The sequence below is a fragment of the Xiphophorus hellerii genome, chromosome 7 (genome assembly GCF_003331165.1).
Source record: "Xiphophorus hellerii strain 12219 chromosome 7, Xiphophorus_hellerii-4.1, whole genome shotgun sequence".
Taxonomy (NCBI): domain Eukaryota; kingdom Metazoa; phylum Chordata; class Actinopteri; order Cyprinodontiformes; family Poeciliidae; genus Xiphophorus; species Xiphophorus hellerii.
The window spans coordinates 31,180,828-31,199,001 of record NC_045678.1 but is presented as its reverse complement, the minus strand read 5'-3'; the positions used below and the strand labels follow the sequence as shown (position 1 = coordinate 31,199,001).

At 40.9% G+C, this 18,174-nt stretch overlaps 1 protein-coding gene and 2 long non-coding RNA genes across 15 annotated transcripts in view; 2 read left to right on the top strand and 1 right to left on the bottom strand.

Moving 5' to 3' along the window:
• Positions 1–14,262, top strand: part of tns1b (tensin 1b) — a 115,563-nt gene extending 101,301 nt beyond the window's left edge. For 9 of the 13 annotated variants that reach the window (XM_032567637.1, XM_032567644.1, XM_032567642.1 and 6 more), the window contains 14 exons: positions 2,830–2,925; positions 3,191–3,217; positions 4,682–4,856; positions 4,969–5,981; positions 6,208–6,294; positions 8,413–8,541; positions 8,662–8,754; positions 9,620–9,697; positions 9,775–9,843; positions 9,944–9,970; positions 10,196–10,364; positions 10,646–10,714; positions 11,683–11,712; positions 11,790–14,262. In XM_032567637.1, coding sequence (XP_032423528.1) covers positions 2,830–2,925; positions 3,191–3,217; positions 4,682–4,856; positions 4,969–5,981; positions 6,208–6,294; positions 8,413–8,541; positions 8,662–8,754; positions 9,620–9,697; positions 9,775–9,843; positions 9,944–9,970; positions 10,196–10,364; positions 10,646–10,714; positions 11,683–11,712; positions 11,790–11,928 — 2,201 coding nt within the window. In that variant the 3' untranslated portion in view covers positions 11,929–14,262. The remainder of the gene's footprint in view (positions 1–2,829; positions 2,926–3,190; positions 3,218–4,681; positions 4,857–4,968; positions 5,982–6,207; positions 6,295–8,412; positions 8,542–8,661; positions 8,755–9,619; positions 9,698–9,774; positions 9,844–9,943; positions 9,971–10,195; positions 10,365–10,645; positions 10,715–11,682; positions 11,713–11,789) is intronic. The other 4 variants (XM_032567650.1, XM_032567641.1, XM_032567645.1 and 1 more) reach the window with 2 other exon arrangements.
• The window catches only part of LOC116723080 (uncharacterized), a 16,528-nt gene continuing 288 nt past the window's right edge, over positions 1,935–18,174 (bottom strand). The window contains exons 2-3 of the long non-coding RNA XR_004339898.1: positions 7,348–7,353; positions 1,935–1,945 (exon numbers count right to left, since the gene is read on the bottom strand). This is a non-coding gene — a long non-coding RNA (uncharacterized LOC116723080). The remainder of the gene's footprint in view (positions 1,946–7,347; positions 7,354–18,174) is intronic.
• LOC116723081 (uncharacterized) overlaps positions 15,370–18,174 on the top strand; it is a 15,826-nt gene continuing 13,021 nt past the window's right edge. Inside the window, exons 1-2 of the long non-coding RNA XR_004339899.1 lie at positions 15,370–15,380; positions 18,115–18,117. This is a non-coding gene — a long non-coding RNA (uncharacterized LOC116723081). The remainder of the gene's footprint in view (positions 15,381–18,114; positions 18,118–18,174) is intronic.

The window sequence follows — 18,174 nt, the reverse complement described above, 5'->3', positions numbered from 1 at the left end:
CCGTTATGACTTTGTTACGTGGTTGTTCATTCATTGAACGTGACTGTAATCAGACTTCTGTTTATGGAAGCAATAATGGACACTGCAGTCTATGAATTGATTTTCCAATTTGGATCGAATTGTTACTCTAAATAATTAAAGTAGCTCACTGTCTTTCTGTTGATTAGCTCCATCCAGAGTCAGCACTGCTTGCTTCAGCCATTGTTTGTGTTCAGATTTATTGTGTCTGGATTCTTCTATTGTAGTTTAACAATGCATGTAACACGTCAGCAACATAAGCGTCAGATAAAATGAAACATGACCATTCAGACTTCAGACTCTTTAAAAACTATCGGATAGGTATCTGATTTGTACCCCATATAAAAGTGTCATAAATCAGATTTTTTTAGGGTTAATAGATTTGAATTGGGTCATTCAGAGTACCAGGCAAAGATGGAATATGGGTGGCCTTCACCTGTTATATGAATGTAGCCTAGAGGCTAAAGCACACCGCATCCGTTTTGGTCTCTGATCCAACAGGAAATCAGATTGGATGATGTAGGCATCAATTAACACGGGGTCAACAGGGTCTCACAGACCGTTGGTGATTCCTCCATGACTGCATCTCCAAGGGACCAAGATAGCCCTGGGTCTATTTTGGTCACACAGCAAATTGAGGGGAATGTCATGAGTGAGACACAGTGGCAAAGTAAAACAGGGGGATATACAAACTTAAATCTTTTACTCTCTGAAAAAAATCAGTGTACTTAGACATGGTGGGAACTCAGAATTACCAAAATAAATTAAAAAGTGACACGGCGATCTTCTTCGAGCAGCTGGCGGGATTTTCCAGTTCTCTCTTGCAAATACTCAATCTCGCACGTCCGGTGGTCCGTAGAGAGACGGCTGTGTTGGAGTCTTCGTCAGGGAAAAATTGCCGAGTCGGATGCAAGTGATGTGTTTTGGACCCGAGTTAGCTTCCTTATAACTTACATGCCTAGTTTTTAGTTACACAGCTCAGTTCCTCTGCTGTCGTCTTTACGTCTTCATTAACAGGTAACGCTGTTCTTAAGAACACTAGAGTTTTCTCAGCTTGGCACAAAATGCAGTGTATTAGTAAAAATGACCAATTCCCCAGCCAATCTTGTTGAAAGTGCATGTTTGAGGATCAGTGCAGTCTGTTCTCAGTAGAAGGTGCTTCAGTCTTCATGTCTCTCCCACTCGTACCATCTATGACCAAAAGGTGCGGTTTCAAAGAATTGATTGCGATTCTTTGGTAAGTGGAGGGAGTCCCACCGTCCCAACCCGTCAGCCATACTGATCCCTGAACCCTGTTCTGTGCCTGAGTGTCTCTCTGCCCATCACTTATCACAGTCCTGCACGGCTTTGGCGTGAAAATCACACTGAAGAGCAGCACTGTGATGAGACTGCAGAGCAGTCAAAGCTTCAAATGAAAACTTGTCTTTACAAACCAAACTCTCAGCAGCTGCTGCTCTTCCTGCTCCTGTGACTGAGTTCCCATTGCTGCCCTGTTTCCCTGCTACAACCTGCTTCTTTCATTGTTACCTTTTGTTGTTGTTCAGAATAATTACTTTTTGGCATGAAAAATGCTAAATCATCTCAAGTGATTCAGCAGGAATAAAACCTTTTCCCAGAAACATGATTTCACCAGTGTTTAGTCGAGTCTCTTCCATACTTCATTCAAAGCTGAACAGTCGATGTGCCGTCACATGGTATTACTCACACCTTACATACATATAAGACGCAGACCACCTGGGGTCACCTGGTGCTTCCAGCAGTAAACGCCATAGAGAGAGAGCCACACCTTTCTTCTCTTCCACTGACAGTGACTTTGCTATTTCCATTCAGGAGTTTTTAGCCATTTTGACAATCTTTATAGGTATTGTGTGAATATCCATACAAATTACCGTAATTTCTCACCATGTCTGATAAACGGTCCTCAAAACTAGCCATGTCGCCTGCAGACACAAAAACCGGATAGTTGAAGAGAAGCAGTTGAAGCGAAATATTAACACTGCCATCAGGGCAAATATCTGCATAAAACATGGCAACAAACTTCTGGACAAATTCCACAACATTTTGCACAGAGCTGTGTGCAAAATAGTTTGACTCAAGTCTGGTGACGAGAAGGAAAGGAAGACACATCCTAATTTCAACGCTTTGGGTGAAGTAAGGGAGAGCCTTTAGTTTCATACATCTTCATAAAAGATTAAAAGTTGTTTAACTGATAATGTATGAGCCTGTAAATCATATTTCTTAGTTTTAACTGGTAGGAAAAAAGTGTCAATTAAAAGGAGTAAGCAGGTATTAGTCCAATAAACTCTTTTATGATTAGAGGTTAGGGCATAAAAACCTTTGCCTTTATTTCAGTTTATCTCAGTTTGAACTTAGATGTGTTTATGTATCTTTAATGTTTAATGCCTGATTTGCTTCATGGTCCAGACAGGCAAAGACCTCAAAACCTTTAATCAGAGGTTCTTCATCGGTTCATTGTTCAACTCAGCTCTGCTTTAATGCACCTTGTTCTACTAGGAGTCAGGTTGGGTCAGAGTTTGACTGAGATTGGTCACATGCATGTTTTGATCCTCCATCAGAGCATGAAGCATGGGAACACCCACCTGAATATGTCCGTCTTTGTACCACCCAGACATGCTGATGGTTCCTTACCTGGTTGGTTGTTCAAATCACATTTCTAAGAGTTGGCAGAAATAAAAATAGCATCCTAAATGGAACCACAGTTTGTAAGTCAGATGGTCAACAGGTAACCGCTGTCAGCATGGCTGTAAGTCTCTGTCTCTGTGTGGTGCTAACTGCCCCGTTTCCCTCCAGGTCGGTCTCCTCCTGGTCTTGCCAAGACTCCTCTGTCAGCCCTGGGCTTGAAGCCTCACAACCCGGCAGAAATACTCCTCAACCAAACAGGCTCAGGTTGGTCCTGAAACCATGAAGATGTCTTTAGGGTCATAGGTCAGGGATTACTGTGCAGTGACCTCTTAGTCACTGTAACAAGACCTTCAGGTCATCTGAAGAAACAACAATGAAAATAATGTTTAAATCAAAAGGATGGGATGTTGATTTGCTTAGAGCTGTAAGCTCCAAGAAAGACGCCGCCATTACTAGGACTGTGAATTCCTACATCATGTTGTTCTTTACAATATGTTGTTTCTGCGTTATCTCCAATGATGCCAAACAGATGATGAGAGCAGTGAAAGGGAGGAAGGTAAGAATTGGAGATTGTTGCAGTAGCCACCTCATTTATCTTAAAGGGCGATTATCATCATTTTTATAACTTCTGTTCAGGCTAATAGCTCAGGACAGGTTCCTTCCCTCCCACCAAAGACCTGTCTAAATTGAAACACACAAGGCATTCAGGAACACAAAGTTGAAAGTTGGCACAGAGTGTTGACGTTAATTTTAAAACATAAAACTTGGGCATGAATGCAAAAAAAGAAAAAACGCCCAACCAGGTCAAAAGTAGTCATAGTCAGCACTTTGAATGGGAGTGAAGATTAATATGGTGATTCATTCCATGAGGAGGAAGAAGTCAAAAGAAACAAAACAGAAACACCTTACCCAGAGATTTAGGATGTTTTCACAGTCAGACTCAGTTTTATTGGGGACCAAAACTGCAATATTTGTTCCATTTTTTAGCTGCTGTGGTTCTCTTTCATACTGCACCGAGTCAAACCAACCAAATCCTTTAAGCAACCCGTTTACCCACTTACCTGTGGTGGTGCTGCACCAAGAACCACTGAAGGAAACGACACGAAAATAACAGTTTCTGGTCTGCTTGGCATTCACATATGCCTTAGAATCGCATTAGTTCACTTCCACTGAGTCAAAAGCTAGGTTTGTAGGTGGACCAGAGTTTGCCTTTTTGGTTCCTTATCAGAGTTTGATTGCACATTCACACCTCCCCAAACAAACCAGACTTGAAAAATCTAGCTCAGTCACAGAAACATGCTGCAACAGCTAATTTTTAGCAAGGATGTTTTTTCCAGCTAAACTTAATTCTCGTGAATAGCTGCCTCCGTCTCTACATCTGATGTAGCTGCATTGTGTAGCGTTTTTATCCCTCAAGCTTTGGTTTGTTCCTTCTTAGGAATTCCCATTGTCCACTTCCCCACCTTTAGGGTTAGGCTTTACTTCCACAGAGCTCCTCCTCATTTCCTGGATGTGCTCACTCTATCCTTTCACTTTCTCCAATAAGCGGGCACACTTGATCCCGGCTTTGAGAAAGTTTTCTCGTCTACAGAGAAATTTGTGTGGTACTGTTCAGTTCCAGGAAATGAATCATTGTTGACATATATAGTAATGCCATTTTGTTTTAGTGGGCATCTATCAAAAGGCTAATTGGGGTTACCAAAAAATTGACTGGATTTTTAAAACCCCTTTATTTGTCTTATTTTAAAGGGTTTGTAGGTTTTCTGACTGGTGATGATGGTGATACGCCCTTTAAGATCCGTCTCACTTGTCCTTGTCAGCATCATCAGCTACTCATTTTATTTTATTTTTTTAAAGGAGCATTCACTATTAGTTCCTTCTCCTTTGACTTGATTGTTCCATTGTATTAATCTCTTGCTCAAGGGGAAAAAAAACACAAATCAGAAACCAATCATCAAAAATGTACAGCATGAGGCTATACATTTAAATCTTACACTTTTTTTTTTTTTTTTAAATCAAGGCCCAAGAAGCTATGTGGAGTCTGTGGCGAGGTCGGCAGTGGTAGGCGGACAGCCACCAACATCAGCTCGGAGCCTTAGTCCTCCTGGAGACATCAAGCAGCGAGGTCCAAGCCCAACCACTCATACACTGAACCCACCTTTATCCAGCAGCAGTCCCATCCAGGACTCACAGGGGTGAGTCAGTTACATAGTGCCAAGTCCTGGTCCTCAAACTAAGGCTACATTCATACACCAGGCATATGCGATCCATACAACCCAACTAATAGATTTCTTCCCTCAATTGTAGAGATCATCTCCAAGCAGAAAGCAGCATTAGCACTCCACCCCAACCGACTTTTGATTCTGGGTTCCACTCACACCCTCCAGAGAGTTCGTACTCTACTCGCACGCCATCAAATCAAGACCTAAATCCATCCACTTCTCCTTACCTGGACTCCAGCTCTCCAACCTCTTCCTACTTTGGATCTACAACCCCAACACTGTCCTATCTTGGTCCTAGCAGCCTACTGGGAAGCTATCCAGGCTCTGAACCCAGCCCACCTCTCTCAGAGCCCTCAAAGACCACACATGGCAATGAAAGTCTCCAGCTACAACCGAACATCCACTGCTCCAACTATAAGCCCGTCCTCCAGCAGAACTTCAGTGTCAAACAAGATGGATCCATCCAGACAGGTCAAAACCCCCCATCTAACGGCTTTGAGATAGTAATGGCAGATCTTGGTGGCAGTCCGATCCTTGGTCGTCATCTGCCTCAGGGAGCACAGAGCAGTCCAGTTCTCAGCAGACAGACTTCTCAACACAGCCCGATTCTCAGCCGGCAGCCGTCCCTGGGTCAGGCCATTCAGAGCAGTCCTGTGCTTAGCCGACAGCCATCTATCACACACCCTCAAGGAAGCCCAGTGTTGGGCTGTCATCCATCTGTTACACAAATGTCCCAGAGAAGCCCCAGTTTAGATCGTCATCCCATGCACAGTGGTTACACCACACCAGATGAAAGACATGGAAACTTGTCGAGGCAGAGTAGCTCTTCGGGATATCAGGGGCCACCCACTCCCTCCTTTCCCATTTCCCCTGCTGGCTACTCGGATGGGGGGATGAGTGTAGGTTTCAGGCAAGGTAGCCCAGCCCCTGGCTTCCAGCCACAGCTCCCAGAGAAGAGACGCATGTCGAGTGGCGATAGACCAAATGGAGCACTGTCCTATGGGACGCTAAATGGGAAGATCATGTCCCCAGTGAGTGGAGGGAGTACTCCTGGCTACTTCCACACCCTCTCAGACTTCTCACGGTTCAATATGAATGGTAAGAACATAAATTTTGACAACACATACTTATTCAGATGTTCAGAGGGTTCTTCCAAGCTATCGCTAGCAGAATTAATAAATATCTGAATTCAGATTTGTCATGTCCTCAAGACAAGATTTATAATGTGATAAAAGAGCCTTGAAGCATTTTTCTATAACTGTATATCATCATATCTCATCTTTCACAAACAAAGGTTCTCATCGTAGTTTTATTTTTACTGCAGATGGAACCCCGGAGACCAAGCTGAATGTTAAATTTGTTCAGGACACTACCAAGTTCTGGTACAAGCCAGACATCTCCAGGGAGCAAGGTACGCTGCTTTTAGACTGTCGAGTTCACGTTTTCAGCCTCTGTGGGGTAACTTGTTTTAGTTGTTGGAAAAGAGGCTCCTCACATTCAGAAGGAGCAGTGTGGATTTTAATCCTGGCTGGGGGATATTGGACCAGATCTTTAACTTAAATAAATCATTGTTTTGTTGTCTTAACCATGTGTACTTTGTGGATCTGGATGAGGATCACTAAACAGCCCCCTTGAGGTATTTTGTGTGGGGTTTTGTGTGAAAACAATTTCTTTCAAGGGCTATTCTCTCTTTGTATTCCCAAAGCACTGACTTTGGGAATACAAAGACAAAGTTTTCAGAACAAATTTGTCTTGTTCTGGGGTTGGAGTGTTTTATGTTCATGAAACATATCTGAAAGTGTAGTTACGAAGGAAGGGAGTGTCTGTTAATCTCAGGATATCATCTATGGTTCTGTTGTCATCAGCATCTGAGGGGAACAAAAAGTAGAGCCACTGCTCCTCCCCATGAAAAGTAATCAATTCAAGTAATTCAGGCATTGATCAGGATGCCTCCTTCATGAATTCTTTCATAGAAGTAGTGAGGAACTGGCTCTAGCACCAGCCCTGGTTAAGAAGTTGAACCTCAGCGGTGGAAAAGCCCTTTTTGATATGAACCTACCTTTTAGGGTGTTTCTAAGCCTGATTGTCTAGTGGACTCTGTTTGTTGACCAAAATTGCAACATGTATTGAAATTTCAGCAGGTATGGTTCACTTTCACACTGCACTGTATCAAACGAACCAAACGAACGTCATTGAGCGCAACCTCCTTCTTTACTAACTGTTAATAAAAATGGAGTGGCGTCAGATTTTATTGATTGTAGGATTTTGCTTTTGTCTTTGGTACAAGAACACAAGCCATTTCTCCTGCTAGTGCTCGATACACATGTCTGTTTTGGTTGTATTTAGCCATTCTGCACTGCACTGTAGTCCGCTTCCTGCTGTTGGGGCAATCCCTAGTCCACTTGGCATTGCATTCGAACAGCACCAGAGTTCACTTCAACTGGGCCAAGGGCTGCGAATGCACCCTTGGCTTCTCCCACCAAGCATAAGTCTGGACACTGGCTGGGTCTCTTCAAAATTCCTTTTTTTGTTTTGCATTATGAATCAAGTAAGGAATCATTTACAGTTTATCTTGTGTTCTTTAGGCTTGGTTAATGGTGGGATATGCACATACTTTTAGAAGGTGTGTTATGTTTTCATTTAATGCTGCACAGATGGTTAAGTATTCATGGTTTTCACTCTGAGATGATGGACATAAAATCAGTGACCCTGTAACATCATTTTGTAGAAATAATGAATATGCATGTGGTCTTTGGTTTGGGTCAGTTGCCACCAGCCATCCTGCATGCATTTTCTCCCTTGCGTTATATTGCATCATCTTGAAATCATGCACAACTGCAATGACATCAGGCGCATGCAGTTTATATTTAGTGCAGTCCCAAAGAGTGAAAACCACAGCATATGTAGAGAATTACTGAATATCTCATTCATCTCTCTTAAACTGTCACATGTGCAGAAGTGCAGCAGTAAGGACTAAGGATTGTCTCCTGAGTGTCTGAAGCAAGTCGTCATGCTGGAGACTAAGCTCATGGTTTACTTCTTAATTTTTTTAAATTTGCATCATTTTAGAGCTTTATTGCTTCTTCCTATCTTTAAATGTTAGCACTCAAATCTAGTTAGTGTCACCGCTTTGCTATGGCTAAGAGGTTAAATTGAAAAATTACAACAATCTATATTTGTTTTGTTAAAAAACAAACACTAATGTGACCCTAGTATTGTGATGTTCTTGTTACTCTATCTGCTGGAACAAAGCTCTTATTTTTGCCCATTATTCTTTTAACATCCATGCAAATCAATATCTAGACATTAATCTCATGATACTCATATGTTTTAAAAGATTTATACCAGAATAGTGTCTGGAAACTGAATAATCAGAGATTCTCTTGTATAAAAGTATCAGTGCTCTACAGAGGCACAGTGATTGGCTGGTTGAGCATCTGAAGGCGGTCCCAGGGCTCAGACGACAAAATGTTGCTCTCAACATCCACACTTCCTCTGATGTATTCATAAATATGTTGTGTGATTACAGCCATCAACCTGCTGAAAGACAGAGAGCCGGGAGCCTTCGTCATCAGAGACAGCCACTCGTTCAGAGGGGCGTACGGCTTGGCCATGAAGGTGGCGTCCCCTCCACCCTCTGTGCATCAGAGCAAGAAAGGTAGGAGGCTTCTGTACTGCAGCCATTGTTGATTTGGCCCCAGTTAAGGTTGAAATAATATCATGACAACAAAGAACTGAGAACTGGTCCGATGTTAATCGGTTGTTCTGTGCCATGCAGGTGACATCACCAACGAGCTGGTGAGGCACTTCCTGATTGAGAGCAGTCCTAAAGGAGTGAAGCTGAAAGGCTGTCCCAATGAGCCTTATTTTGGTAAGCAGAACATCAGCAGCCATCTTTGTACAATTAGACAAGTCAAACATAAGCATATATCTGCTTTTCTCTAACTTATTAAAATGGTGTCTTTATAATCTACATTAACACTGTGGACTGTTTTCAATGGGTTCAGGTCATTAGAGCAAGGGAGCCATGTTAGCAGTTTTATCTATAATACCTCTACTGGCTACTTGGATACATGTGATGGAAAACTGTCCTGCATGAAACCAATGTCTTTGTTTTCCTGAACCACTGTTTGAAGAAAATGTCTTCTAGAAACTAGCAGCAGGTTCTGAAGTTAATTTCGAGGCATTCTTTAATCCAAAAAGGCCCAATCAGCTCTTTACAGTACCCCACCTCACCCATCCTAGCAGGAAGTGAACCTCTGTACCTGTTACTGATCCACCAACAGGATCATCCATCTGGTCCTTCAAGAGCCACTCTCATTTCATCCATAAAGCCTTTGTAGAATCTGTCTTCAGACATTTCTTGGCCCAGTCTAGATGCTTCAGACTCTTGTTCAGCAGTGTTTGGGTGAGCTCTGAACTTCTTGTACTCTAGTTCCTCCAAGTAGGTGGCAGTTATAGTCTATGACAGATGGATTCCTGGTAGCTTCAGGATTGATTCTTCTCAAATCCTTGGCAAGTCATTGGTGTCTTTTTCTCTCAACCTGCTTCTTGCAACCCAAAACATTTGATGGTTCTGTGAACACACCTTGACATCTTAGCTATTTCAAGAGTGCTGCAACCTTTTGAGAGACTTTTGGTGATTATTGACTAAATGTCTCCTTATTTTCTCTCACAAGTTGAGGCTACTTTGAGTATGAAAGATTAATTGAAAGAGTTGTTTTTCTGTTTGGCAGGTTGTCTCTCTGCTTTGGTCTACCAGCATGCCATCACACCTCTGGCGCTCCCCTGCAAACTCCTCATCCCTACCACAGGTATTGATTGACCTTCCACTCTGTTTTTAGAATTATTGCTTTAGGTTTTTTTAAGGTTGTAAATGTGCTTTCTGTAGATCTGATGGAAGAAGCTCCAGAGGTCACAGCTACAAACCCGCTGGCTGAAAGGCTGAAACAAGGAGCAGGTAACACATCAAAAACATCTAATCCTGCTGTTGAAAGTTCAGTTATCTGGTGTCAGAGGCAGCGTTTAGATTCTCACAACCTGACTCCTTGTTATCTCAGTGCAGAGGGCCCCAGCTGAGTCCCATGGTAAAACCATTTTCACATCTGGAATGTGCATCTTACATGTTGGTCTATGTTCTTAACAGCAGCGTCCAGCATCTCCTCAGTAACCTTTCTGTGGAATGATTTTCCTCCTAAAACTCCCAGATTCCTTCCTGAAGCATGAGCCACGTTAAAACATTTTCTGCATGAACAGAGGTGATCCTGCTCAACACGTTTGATCTATCTGGGGTGATTTCTCTCTCCTCCCAGCATGCAACGTTCTCTATATCAATTCGGTGGAGATGGAATCCCTGACGGGTCCCCAGGCTGTTGCCAAGGCGATTTCTGAGACGCTGGCTGCGGCTTCGCCCCCCACCGCCACCGTTGTGCACTTCAAGGTGTCTTCCCAGGGCATCACGCTCACTGACAACCAGAGGAAGTAAGTCGGAAACATCCTCCCCGTTCTGACACCAGTCAGAATAACACAAGGTTTCGGTTTTATCTTTAGGCATGAACCTTACCAGAGATACATGACGCTGCAAAATGAACTAAATTCAGACTACCTAACCACACATTCTCAGACACAAACTGAGTGTTGTTTAGATAACATCGTGTAACTGGTGAATAAACTCAAAATGACCAAAACATTCTGGTAGAAACTTTCCACAGCAACATTTGTAAGCAGTTCCATGAAAAAACTGATTTTTTCCTCTTTTCCAGGCTTTTTTTCCGACGCCACTATCCTGCTAATACCGTCACCTTCTGCAATACAGACCCTCAGGACAGGAAGTAAGTCAGACAGAAATCTAGACTCATGATTTCTTTTGTGGTCAACCCTTCCCTTGTTTGAATGTATCAAAAAACAAAATGTGAAACAAAACTAAACCAGCTACAGTAACCAGCTTTCTCTCTAAAAACTGGATTGGTGGAGAATTTCCAACAAATCCGACATGCACTGATGGGCTAACTAAAACGTTAGCCGTGCTAATCATATAGCATGAATCATTAACATTAGTTTCACTAACCCTAAATCGCTATATCATATCAAACTTCAATGCAAATTATATTTACCCTTGAAAGACTACAACCTTCAAGCATCAATTATGTATATGTATAATTACATAATAACTTACATGTTGTATGACACCTTTAGATATAGTATTTATGTTTATATCTTGTTCTCTACTGTCCATGTTAAAACTTGAGGAAACAAAAAATGCTGTGTAAACAGACTTCAAAATAAGAGCGTGAATAAATGTCTAACAGATTTTAAACTTTACTCACATGAAAGTTCATAAAACAGCCAAGTAAATTACTGCTTTAGAATTTATTTTGAAAAATATTTTGCAAAAGCTAAGTGTGCTCAACGTTTTCAAAGTTAGCAAACGTGCTGAATGAAAAACTAGCTCACTATTAGCAAATTAGAGAAAATGTGCCCTCCACAATTTTCTTTTGCAACAAAAATATTTAGGCCAAGATGACTAACAATTTTAAATAAGGTGTTAATTACAATCTAGTTTTGAATCTGTTAGAAAATGAAGGGATTACAGATTTGGAAGCATTTTTGGGAGTAAAACCTTTGAAAGATCAGAAGGATTTTAAAATTACAATTTAGTTTCCTTAGAGGCATGTAAAGAAGCTGTAGTTGTGACTGGAGGTCCATTTTTCATCCTTACTATGCATTTGAACAGTTCTCTGTGTCCAGGGAAAACATGAGAAAAAGAAATCCCTAACTTGTGTATTTTTTACCCTTCCAGATGGAGCAACCCCGAGGGCGGCCCAGCCAAGTGAGTGGCCGCTCCATCAGCAGCGTTTCCTGCCGAATCCGACCTTCCTCCTCTTTAAATCTCTCGTTTCTTTTCAGGCTCTTCGGATTCGTGGCGCGGAAGCAGGGAAGCACAACGGACAACATCGGCCACATCTTCGCGGAGCTGGACCCGGACCAGCCGGCCAGCGCCATCGTCAACTTTGTGTCGAAGATAATCGCCTCGCAGCCCCGATGAGGAGCGGGCTCAACCCCCGTCCCTCTTGGCCCGGTTCCTTTAAAACCTTTGGTTGCTTTTCATTTCTTCTTCGATGTCGCCCTTTTTTCTTGCTCTGTCTCCTTTAAGACGTGTGGTTGTTCTCAGTCGGGCTTCAGAACAGAGCAGAGGAAGTGACGGATGGGGGGTAGCTGTGTTTGACGGGGGGGTAATTAAGCCTCCAGGGAAGAAGGAATGATTGTGTGCAAATGTGAACATTTTTATGTTGTTTTTTAAGGAGGAAGTGAAGTTGTGTGAAAGTGGATTGTTTATCTTTCAGACTGCTCAACCAAAGATTTAACAAAGGTAGTCCAGGGTGTGAACCGCGCACGGCCGAGGGAGGGTCACAAGTACTCTTTTGTAAAACAGATATAGCTGCTTTATCCAAAAAAAAACAAGTTTCTGTCTGTATGTACTGATACTGCAGGTCAATCCTGCACCACTGCTGTCTTACATGAAACACTGTTGGACATTTTGCAGCTGGTGGGGGTCTGTAAATATTCTGAATGGCTTTTATTTTGGAGTAGGAATAGCAGACGACATCTGGCGTTTGTTTTCTAAAGCTTTGGAAAAAAAAAAATCCACGATGTCTTAAAGATGCAGGACTGAAGCTGATGACCGTCACTGTGCCCTCACTTCATGTCCGCCACCATCGCAGCAGTTTAACTCACGACTCAAAGGCTCAGAGCTGATCGTTCTTTACGGCTCTCGGGTTTTTGTCTGTGGAAACGAGTCAGATCGCTCACCCTACTCAAAAGTAAGCTATACCTATAAATATATATGAGTTCTATATATAAACTTCCATTGGTTTAAGATATTTATTTTTTTGCTTCATTTTAACTTGTATACCTGTATTATAAAGTATACATTACTAAAAACAGAGAAGATGGCTGAGAAGTTGTAAAGCGTGTGCTTTTAAAGTGCATCACTGTTGTTTTGAATGTTTTTCACGTTTTGTTTTCTTTTAACACTTTTGTTTTATGTTTTATTGGGGAAATATTTTGTATCAAAGAATATTATCAAAGTCCAAATTGGAGTTGATCTAAAGTGAAGCCAGAAACAAATGATTTGTTGCCTTGAACCTACCTAGAAAATACATCGTCCACATTCAGTACCTGAAGTATGTGGGATGGTATCGAGGTCCGGTCCAATACGGTTTTCATTCTGATCCCTCAGAGTCGGTTTAATTTCTTAAAACCCAACGAAAGCAGCAGCTGTGATGATGAACAGGTCAGAATCTCTTTACCTGTAATGTACAACTGGGTCCACTCACTGACCACAACGGGTCACCACAACCTTAACCATCCAGGAGGAACGGTCTGACCTGGATGCAGACCATTTAAGGAGACGAAAACGTCTAGAATTGTTTCATGGAGTTTAGCGACACAAAAGCCCACTGCTGACCGTCCAGAACCCTCAAAGTAAGCCTCTACAAAGCAAAGACAGGACAAAGATGTGAAAGGTTGTGAAAATTAATGCACTTACATCTACACCAGAACATGTAGGACATAGAGATGTTAAAGCGGGTCGTCCAGAGCTCACACACTCCAATAACACAATGCAGACCGCAGTCCTAATAGGGGACTGAGGCCTATACAAGCACTGTGCCTAATGCAAACCCAAAATTTCAACCCAATTCAGCTCCATTGATGCATTACCTAACAAATGTAAACCTCCTCATATTCCCAAAAGACAGAGGAAAGATTTCAGGATGAGAACCGATTCAACCGGACTCTTCGTCTGCATGTGCGACGTTGAAAACCCAAATCCTCCCAGTCAGGTTAAATGAGACACTACTGCCCTCCTGTGGTGCAGAAGAAGAACTACAACAGATTCTAATTCAGTGTTTTAACTGTATTGGATGAGAAATCAAATCTGAGAAATTAAGAACTGGTTGGCAGCAGGATGATTGATTAGACATATTTGGAGCCTTATGATAAATTTTTAAAAATGCAGCACTTACAGGGTTTTTGTATCTAGAATGTATTTATTAGCTGGGGGGCTTGCACGCTCAACTGTAACCGTAATGCTGCTGACTAATCTCTACACAGCATCCAGTTTTACTCAAACCAGGCCCGTCGGTAGTTTATAGATGCTCTTGACTCGGCTTATGCAACAACAAAAAAAATTTAAAACGTCAGTTTTTGCTTCCAAAACAATTACTGAAGTAAAATGACTTTGAGCTAAGAGTCTGGACTGTAGAGTGTATGAATGAGCTGCGATTTCTGTAAAGAGCTTTGTTGATTTTGGTTTGCTACATGGTATGCATTTTATCATTTCAGATTGATAAAAACATTAAAAAGCAGTACAAATCAACATGTTGGGAGTTTTATTTGTACTTATGAAGAGTCAGTTTCTTTTGTTGACTGGAGAAAAATCCCTAAAGAATCAAACTTTATATGCTTCTTTGGGTGGCTATTACTGGGATCGTAGGAACGTGATGTGAAGATTATTATACAATACAAACAGAAAAGATTTAAGATACAATTTCTGCATAGACATTGTAAAGTTTTAACTCTGGTTCGTATTAGAGAGGCAAACAATCTTTAATCAGTTGCTATATTTGATATTTGATGTGGTCTCTAGAGCTGACCTCCCCTTTAATAAAAGGGTTAACATTTTTAAAAATATTTGTTTTTATATTATATTAATTCATTGTGCAATAACTCAGTTAGGGTTCATCAGTCATTTTAAACTTGAACCTGTATGAATTAGTCTACAACCATCTAACCCTCCGAAATGATAAAAAGTTTCACAAATCACAAAGTTAGGTAAACATAAATAAATAAAGTAAATAAAGCAATTTAGGAAAATTATTCCACGTCTATTATGTTAAATGGGATTTTGAGCTGCATTATTGAGGCATTTAATGTACAGTAATATAGGGTTTCTATAAAAAAAACATGGAATCTGGAATAAGTCTGACAAGCTCTTAACGTTTGAGATTAGACTAAAGCTCATTAATACAATATAAATAAATACGTAGCATAACGTTTTAAAAAAGCGGTCAAATCTTCCATTTGTAGAAGTGATTAATCGCAACCTACTCCAGTAATTAGACGGCACTCGAAGGTGCGCATTTACTCTATTTAGCTAGCAATAGCGGCCCCTTTAACTGCAGTTAGTTTAAAATTATTTTAAACATTTTATTATCTAAAATAAATTAGGACAAAAGAAAGACGTTTACATTTTTTTAAAAAAAAGAGCCTTTCACAAGAAGAACAGCTAGCAATGATGCTAACTGACAAACGGCTTGTTTAGAAATACCAATAAATCTAAAACGAACATTAGATGTTTATATAACATTAAAATGACTAAAACTGTAAAAACAAAACAAAAAACATCGAACTCACCAGCGGTGAAAACTTCTTGTTTCAAAGCCAGATGATCAAAATAAGCAGCAGAAACTTTCAGGCGCGCCACGGACACCACAGGTCAGAGACGTGACATTTTGTTTAAAGGTACAGTTCATTTATTCAAACAAACAGCCCTCAGTAAAAGCATACATGTCAATAATGGCGGCTCTAAGACGGACCACTGCAGGATGGGAACAAAAAGGTTATTAGATGTTCTGACCCAATCATTTTGCTGTCACAATTTATTTTCATTTTAAAACTATAGAGAAAAAAGTCAAAATAAATTTGAATACGTGATCATTTTTATTCTGAAAATTTTTACCCTAAAAGTGGTTTAGAATAATACAGAAAATTGTATCGTGGTTAAATCAGTTCTTTACATGTAACTAAAGGCTCACCTGTAATAATGCGCCTGGCCACTTGGTGTCACTGTTTCCTTTTCATACATACAGTTGCCCTCTGGGCTACGTCTACCCTGTAACATCCGCTGCTTTTGGGGACTTTAATTTCATGTTTTCCAATTTCATCTCAATATTTGCTTTTCTTGCACATACAGCCTTAAAATAATGATAAAAACAATCAATTTCTGGATAAATCTGAATAATAAACATCGTATTTTAGAGATTTCAGCAGGTCAGGTGCTTTGTTTCCCTATATGAAATCTTCACACAGTGCAAAGCCTCATTCTTCACAGCCTGTAAAGGTTCTTTTACAAGTAAATGAAGTTCAACCCTAGTTCATGGGAAAATGTAACATCACCACTGGAAGTCCTGCATAATGCTTCCTGAGAGGAAGCATTATGCAGGACTTTAATCCTTTCATCTCCCTTACAGCATGGGATTGAATTGTGATTCTGGAAAATGGTAATTTGTGCCTCCACAGGGAGTCCAGATGATGAGTTGGGGGTCTTAGATTGTGGTTTTGGGCAGAAGAAAGGTTGTGTGGGGGGGAAATCTGCATTTGGGTCAGTCTCCTTTTGGATTCTGACACATTTTTCACTCCAAGCCCAACTATTGCCTTGCATCATACATTAACTGGCCTGGGTAGGTCTTATTGTAAGTGTAAATTTCAGCAACATAAACATATTTTCTCTCTTTGCTGTGATTTTTAGGGTTGATTTCACCAGAAAGAGATGCTGCATTTCCTCTCAAGACCCTGAGAGTTTTCTGAGCGTCTCTGAGCTGCGGAGACTGAATCCGGTTTTATGAGGACAGAAATGGGTAATTTAGGTTTTGTGTCTCCAGTCGCTGTAAACATTGACTTCATATTTCATCTACCAGGTTCCACTGAGGTGCTTCAAGCTGCCTGATTGTTGCTGTTGTTTATAAATGGGAGAACAAAGACATACAGAGAAGCTGCAGCATTGACCTCTGACCTTCCTGCAGGTCAGTAACTGACAGACCAACAGAGACAGATGTGTTTCATTTCATATCAGCTGATGAACTAAAACAGGACCAGGACTTTACTAAAGAGTAGCATATCAACAGAAAGATAGCGCTATAGCTAACTTTGTAAACATTTAGCCCACTTAGCTTAAATTCATTTCTCAGGATAAATTCTCAGTCGCTAAATTACTTGACTGTTTTTTGTAAAGTTTAAGTTGAAAAAGTTTGACATCTGTGTCGAAGTTTTGGTTAACTGTTCAGAATTCTTCAAGTATTTAGACGTTTATATTCATGCTCTTATTTTGAAGTCTGTTTACACAGCAGCTCTGTTTTCTCTCATTTTCCCCCAATAACTTTATATAAAACAAGAAACAGACAGGACCGATATAAAACAGATCAAGACTAACATAAGCACAGTATCTATAGAACATGCAAACTATTAATTTCACTGTTAATTAAATTGGTGCCTGAGGATTGTAGTCTTTCCAGAGCAGATATAATAACTAATTATAACTAATACTGCTTTAGGGTTAGTAAAGCTAACTTTTTAGTTAGCGGTGCTGAACACTGAACTGCTAAGGTGGTTAAATACGAACAAGAATCAGTTCATTTGAACTTGGTTGAGATGACTTTACTTTCTTTTCAAAAGGAACTGGTACAACAGTGAATGTCAGTTAGAGATAATGAATCGCAGCCTGTAGCACCTTTTAGGTGCCGAGCTCTAAAATAATTTAATGTTCGTCACAACAGTAAAAATCTAAAAGAGAAAACAGAAAACTGAACATAAAACCCCACAAGTTATGAAAGAAAGTCTTAAAAGGGACGAAAACATTTGCTTTGTGGATGGAACCAGATGAGCTCTGGGTGCGTTCGCTCATCTCTGACGTCTGCGATGAATGAAGGTGTCCATACGGGTCCAGGCGGAACGGCCTCGTCCAGAACGCTATCTGTGACTCACTGCTGCTCCGTGTCAGAGGGAGTGTTTCCATGTTGGCGCCTGTAACGGCCAGAACAGTCACCATCTGGACCGTAAGGGCCCTCCTGGGCTCCCACCTCGCATCCCTGACTCAGAGAGAGGCTAAAAATATAAAAATCAGGATGTGATTCCAAAACACACGACAGCCTGAGAAGGTCCTCTGAATCTGGAGCTTCATGTTTGTCTCGTTTCCATAAATAAAGATAAAATGACTCAGACTCTTCAGATAGGAGACATGATGGAGTCACACATCTTAGAAATCATGCCAACACTTTCTGTAAAATTGTTTCTTGAAGTTTGGGATGTCTTCATAGAAGAAATGCTTACTTTTGTGGCCTCTGCAACACTTCTAAGAAAACACTTAGGCTGTTTAAAATATTCAAATTTGACACAAACTTCATCTGGTGTTCTTGAGGAAATCCAAACAAATGTTGAATACAACTCCAAGCAGCTCGTCATGGAAGCATGTAAAATCCAGAACAGAATCTAGGTTTGGATTAATCTGCTTTAA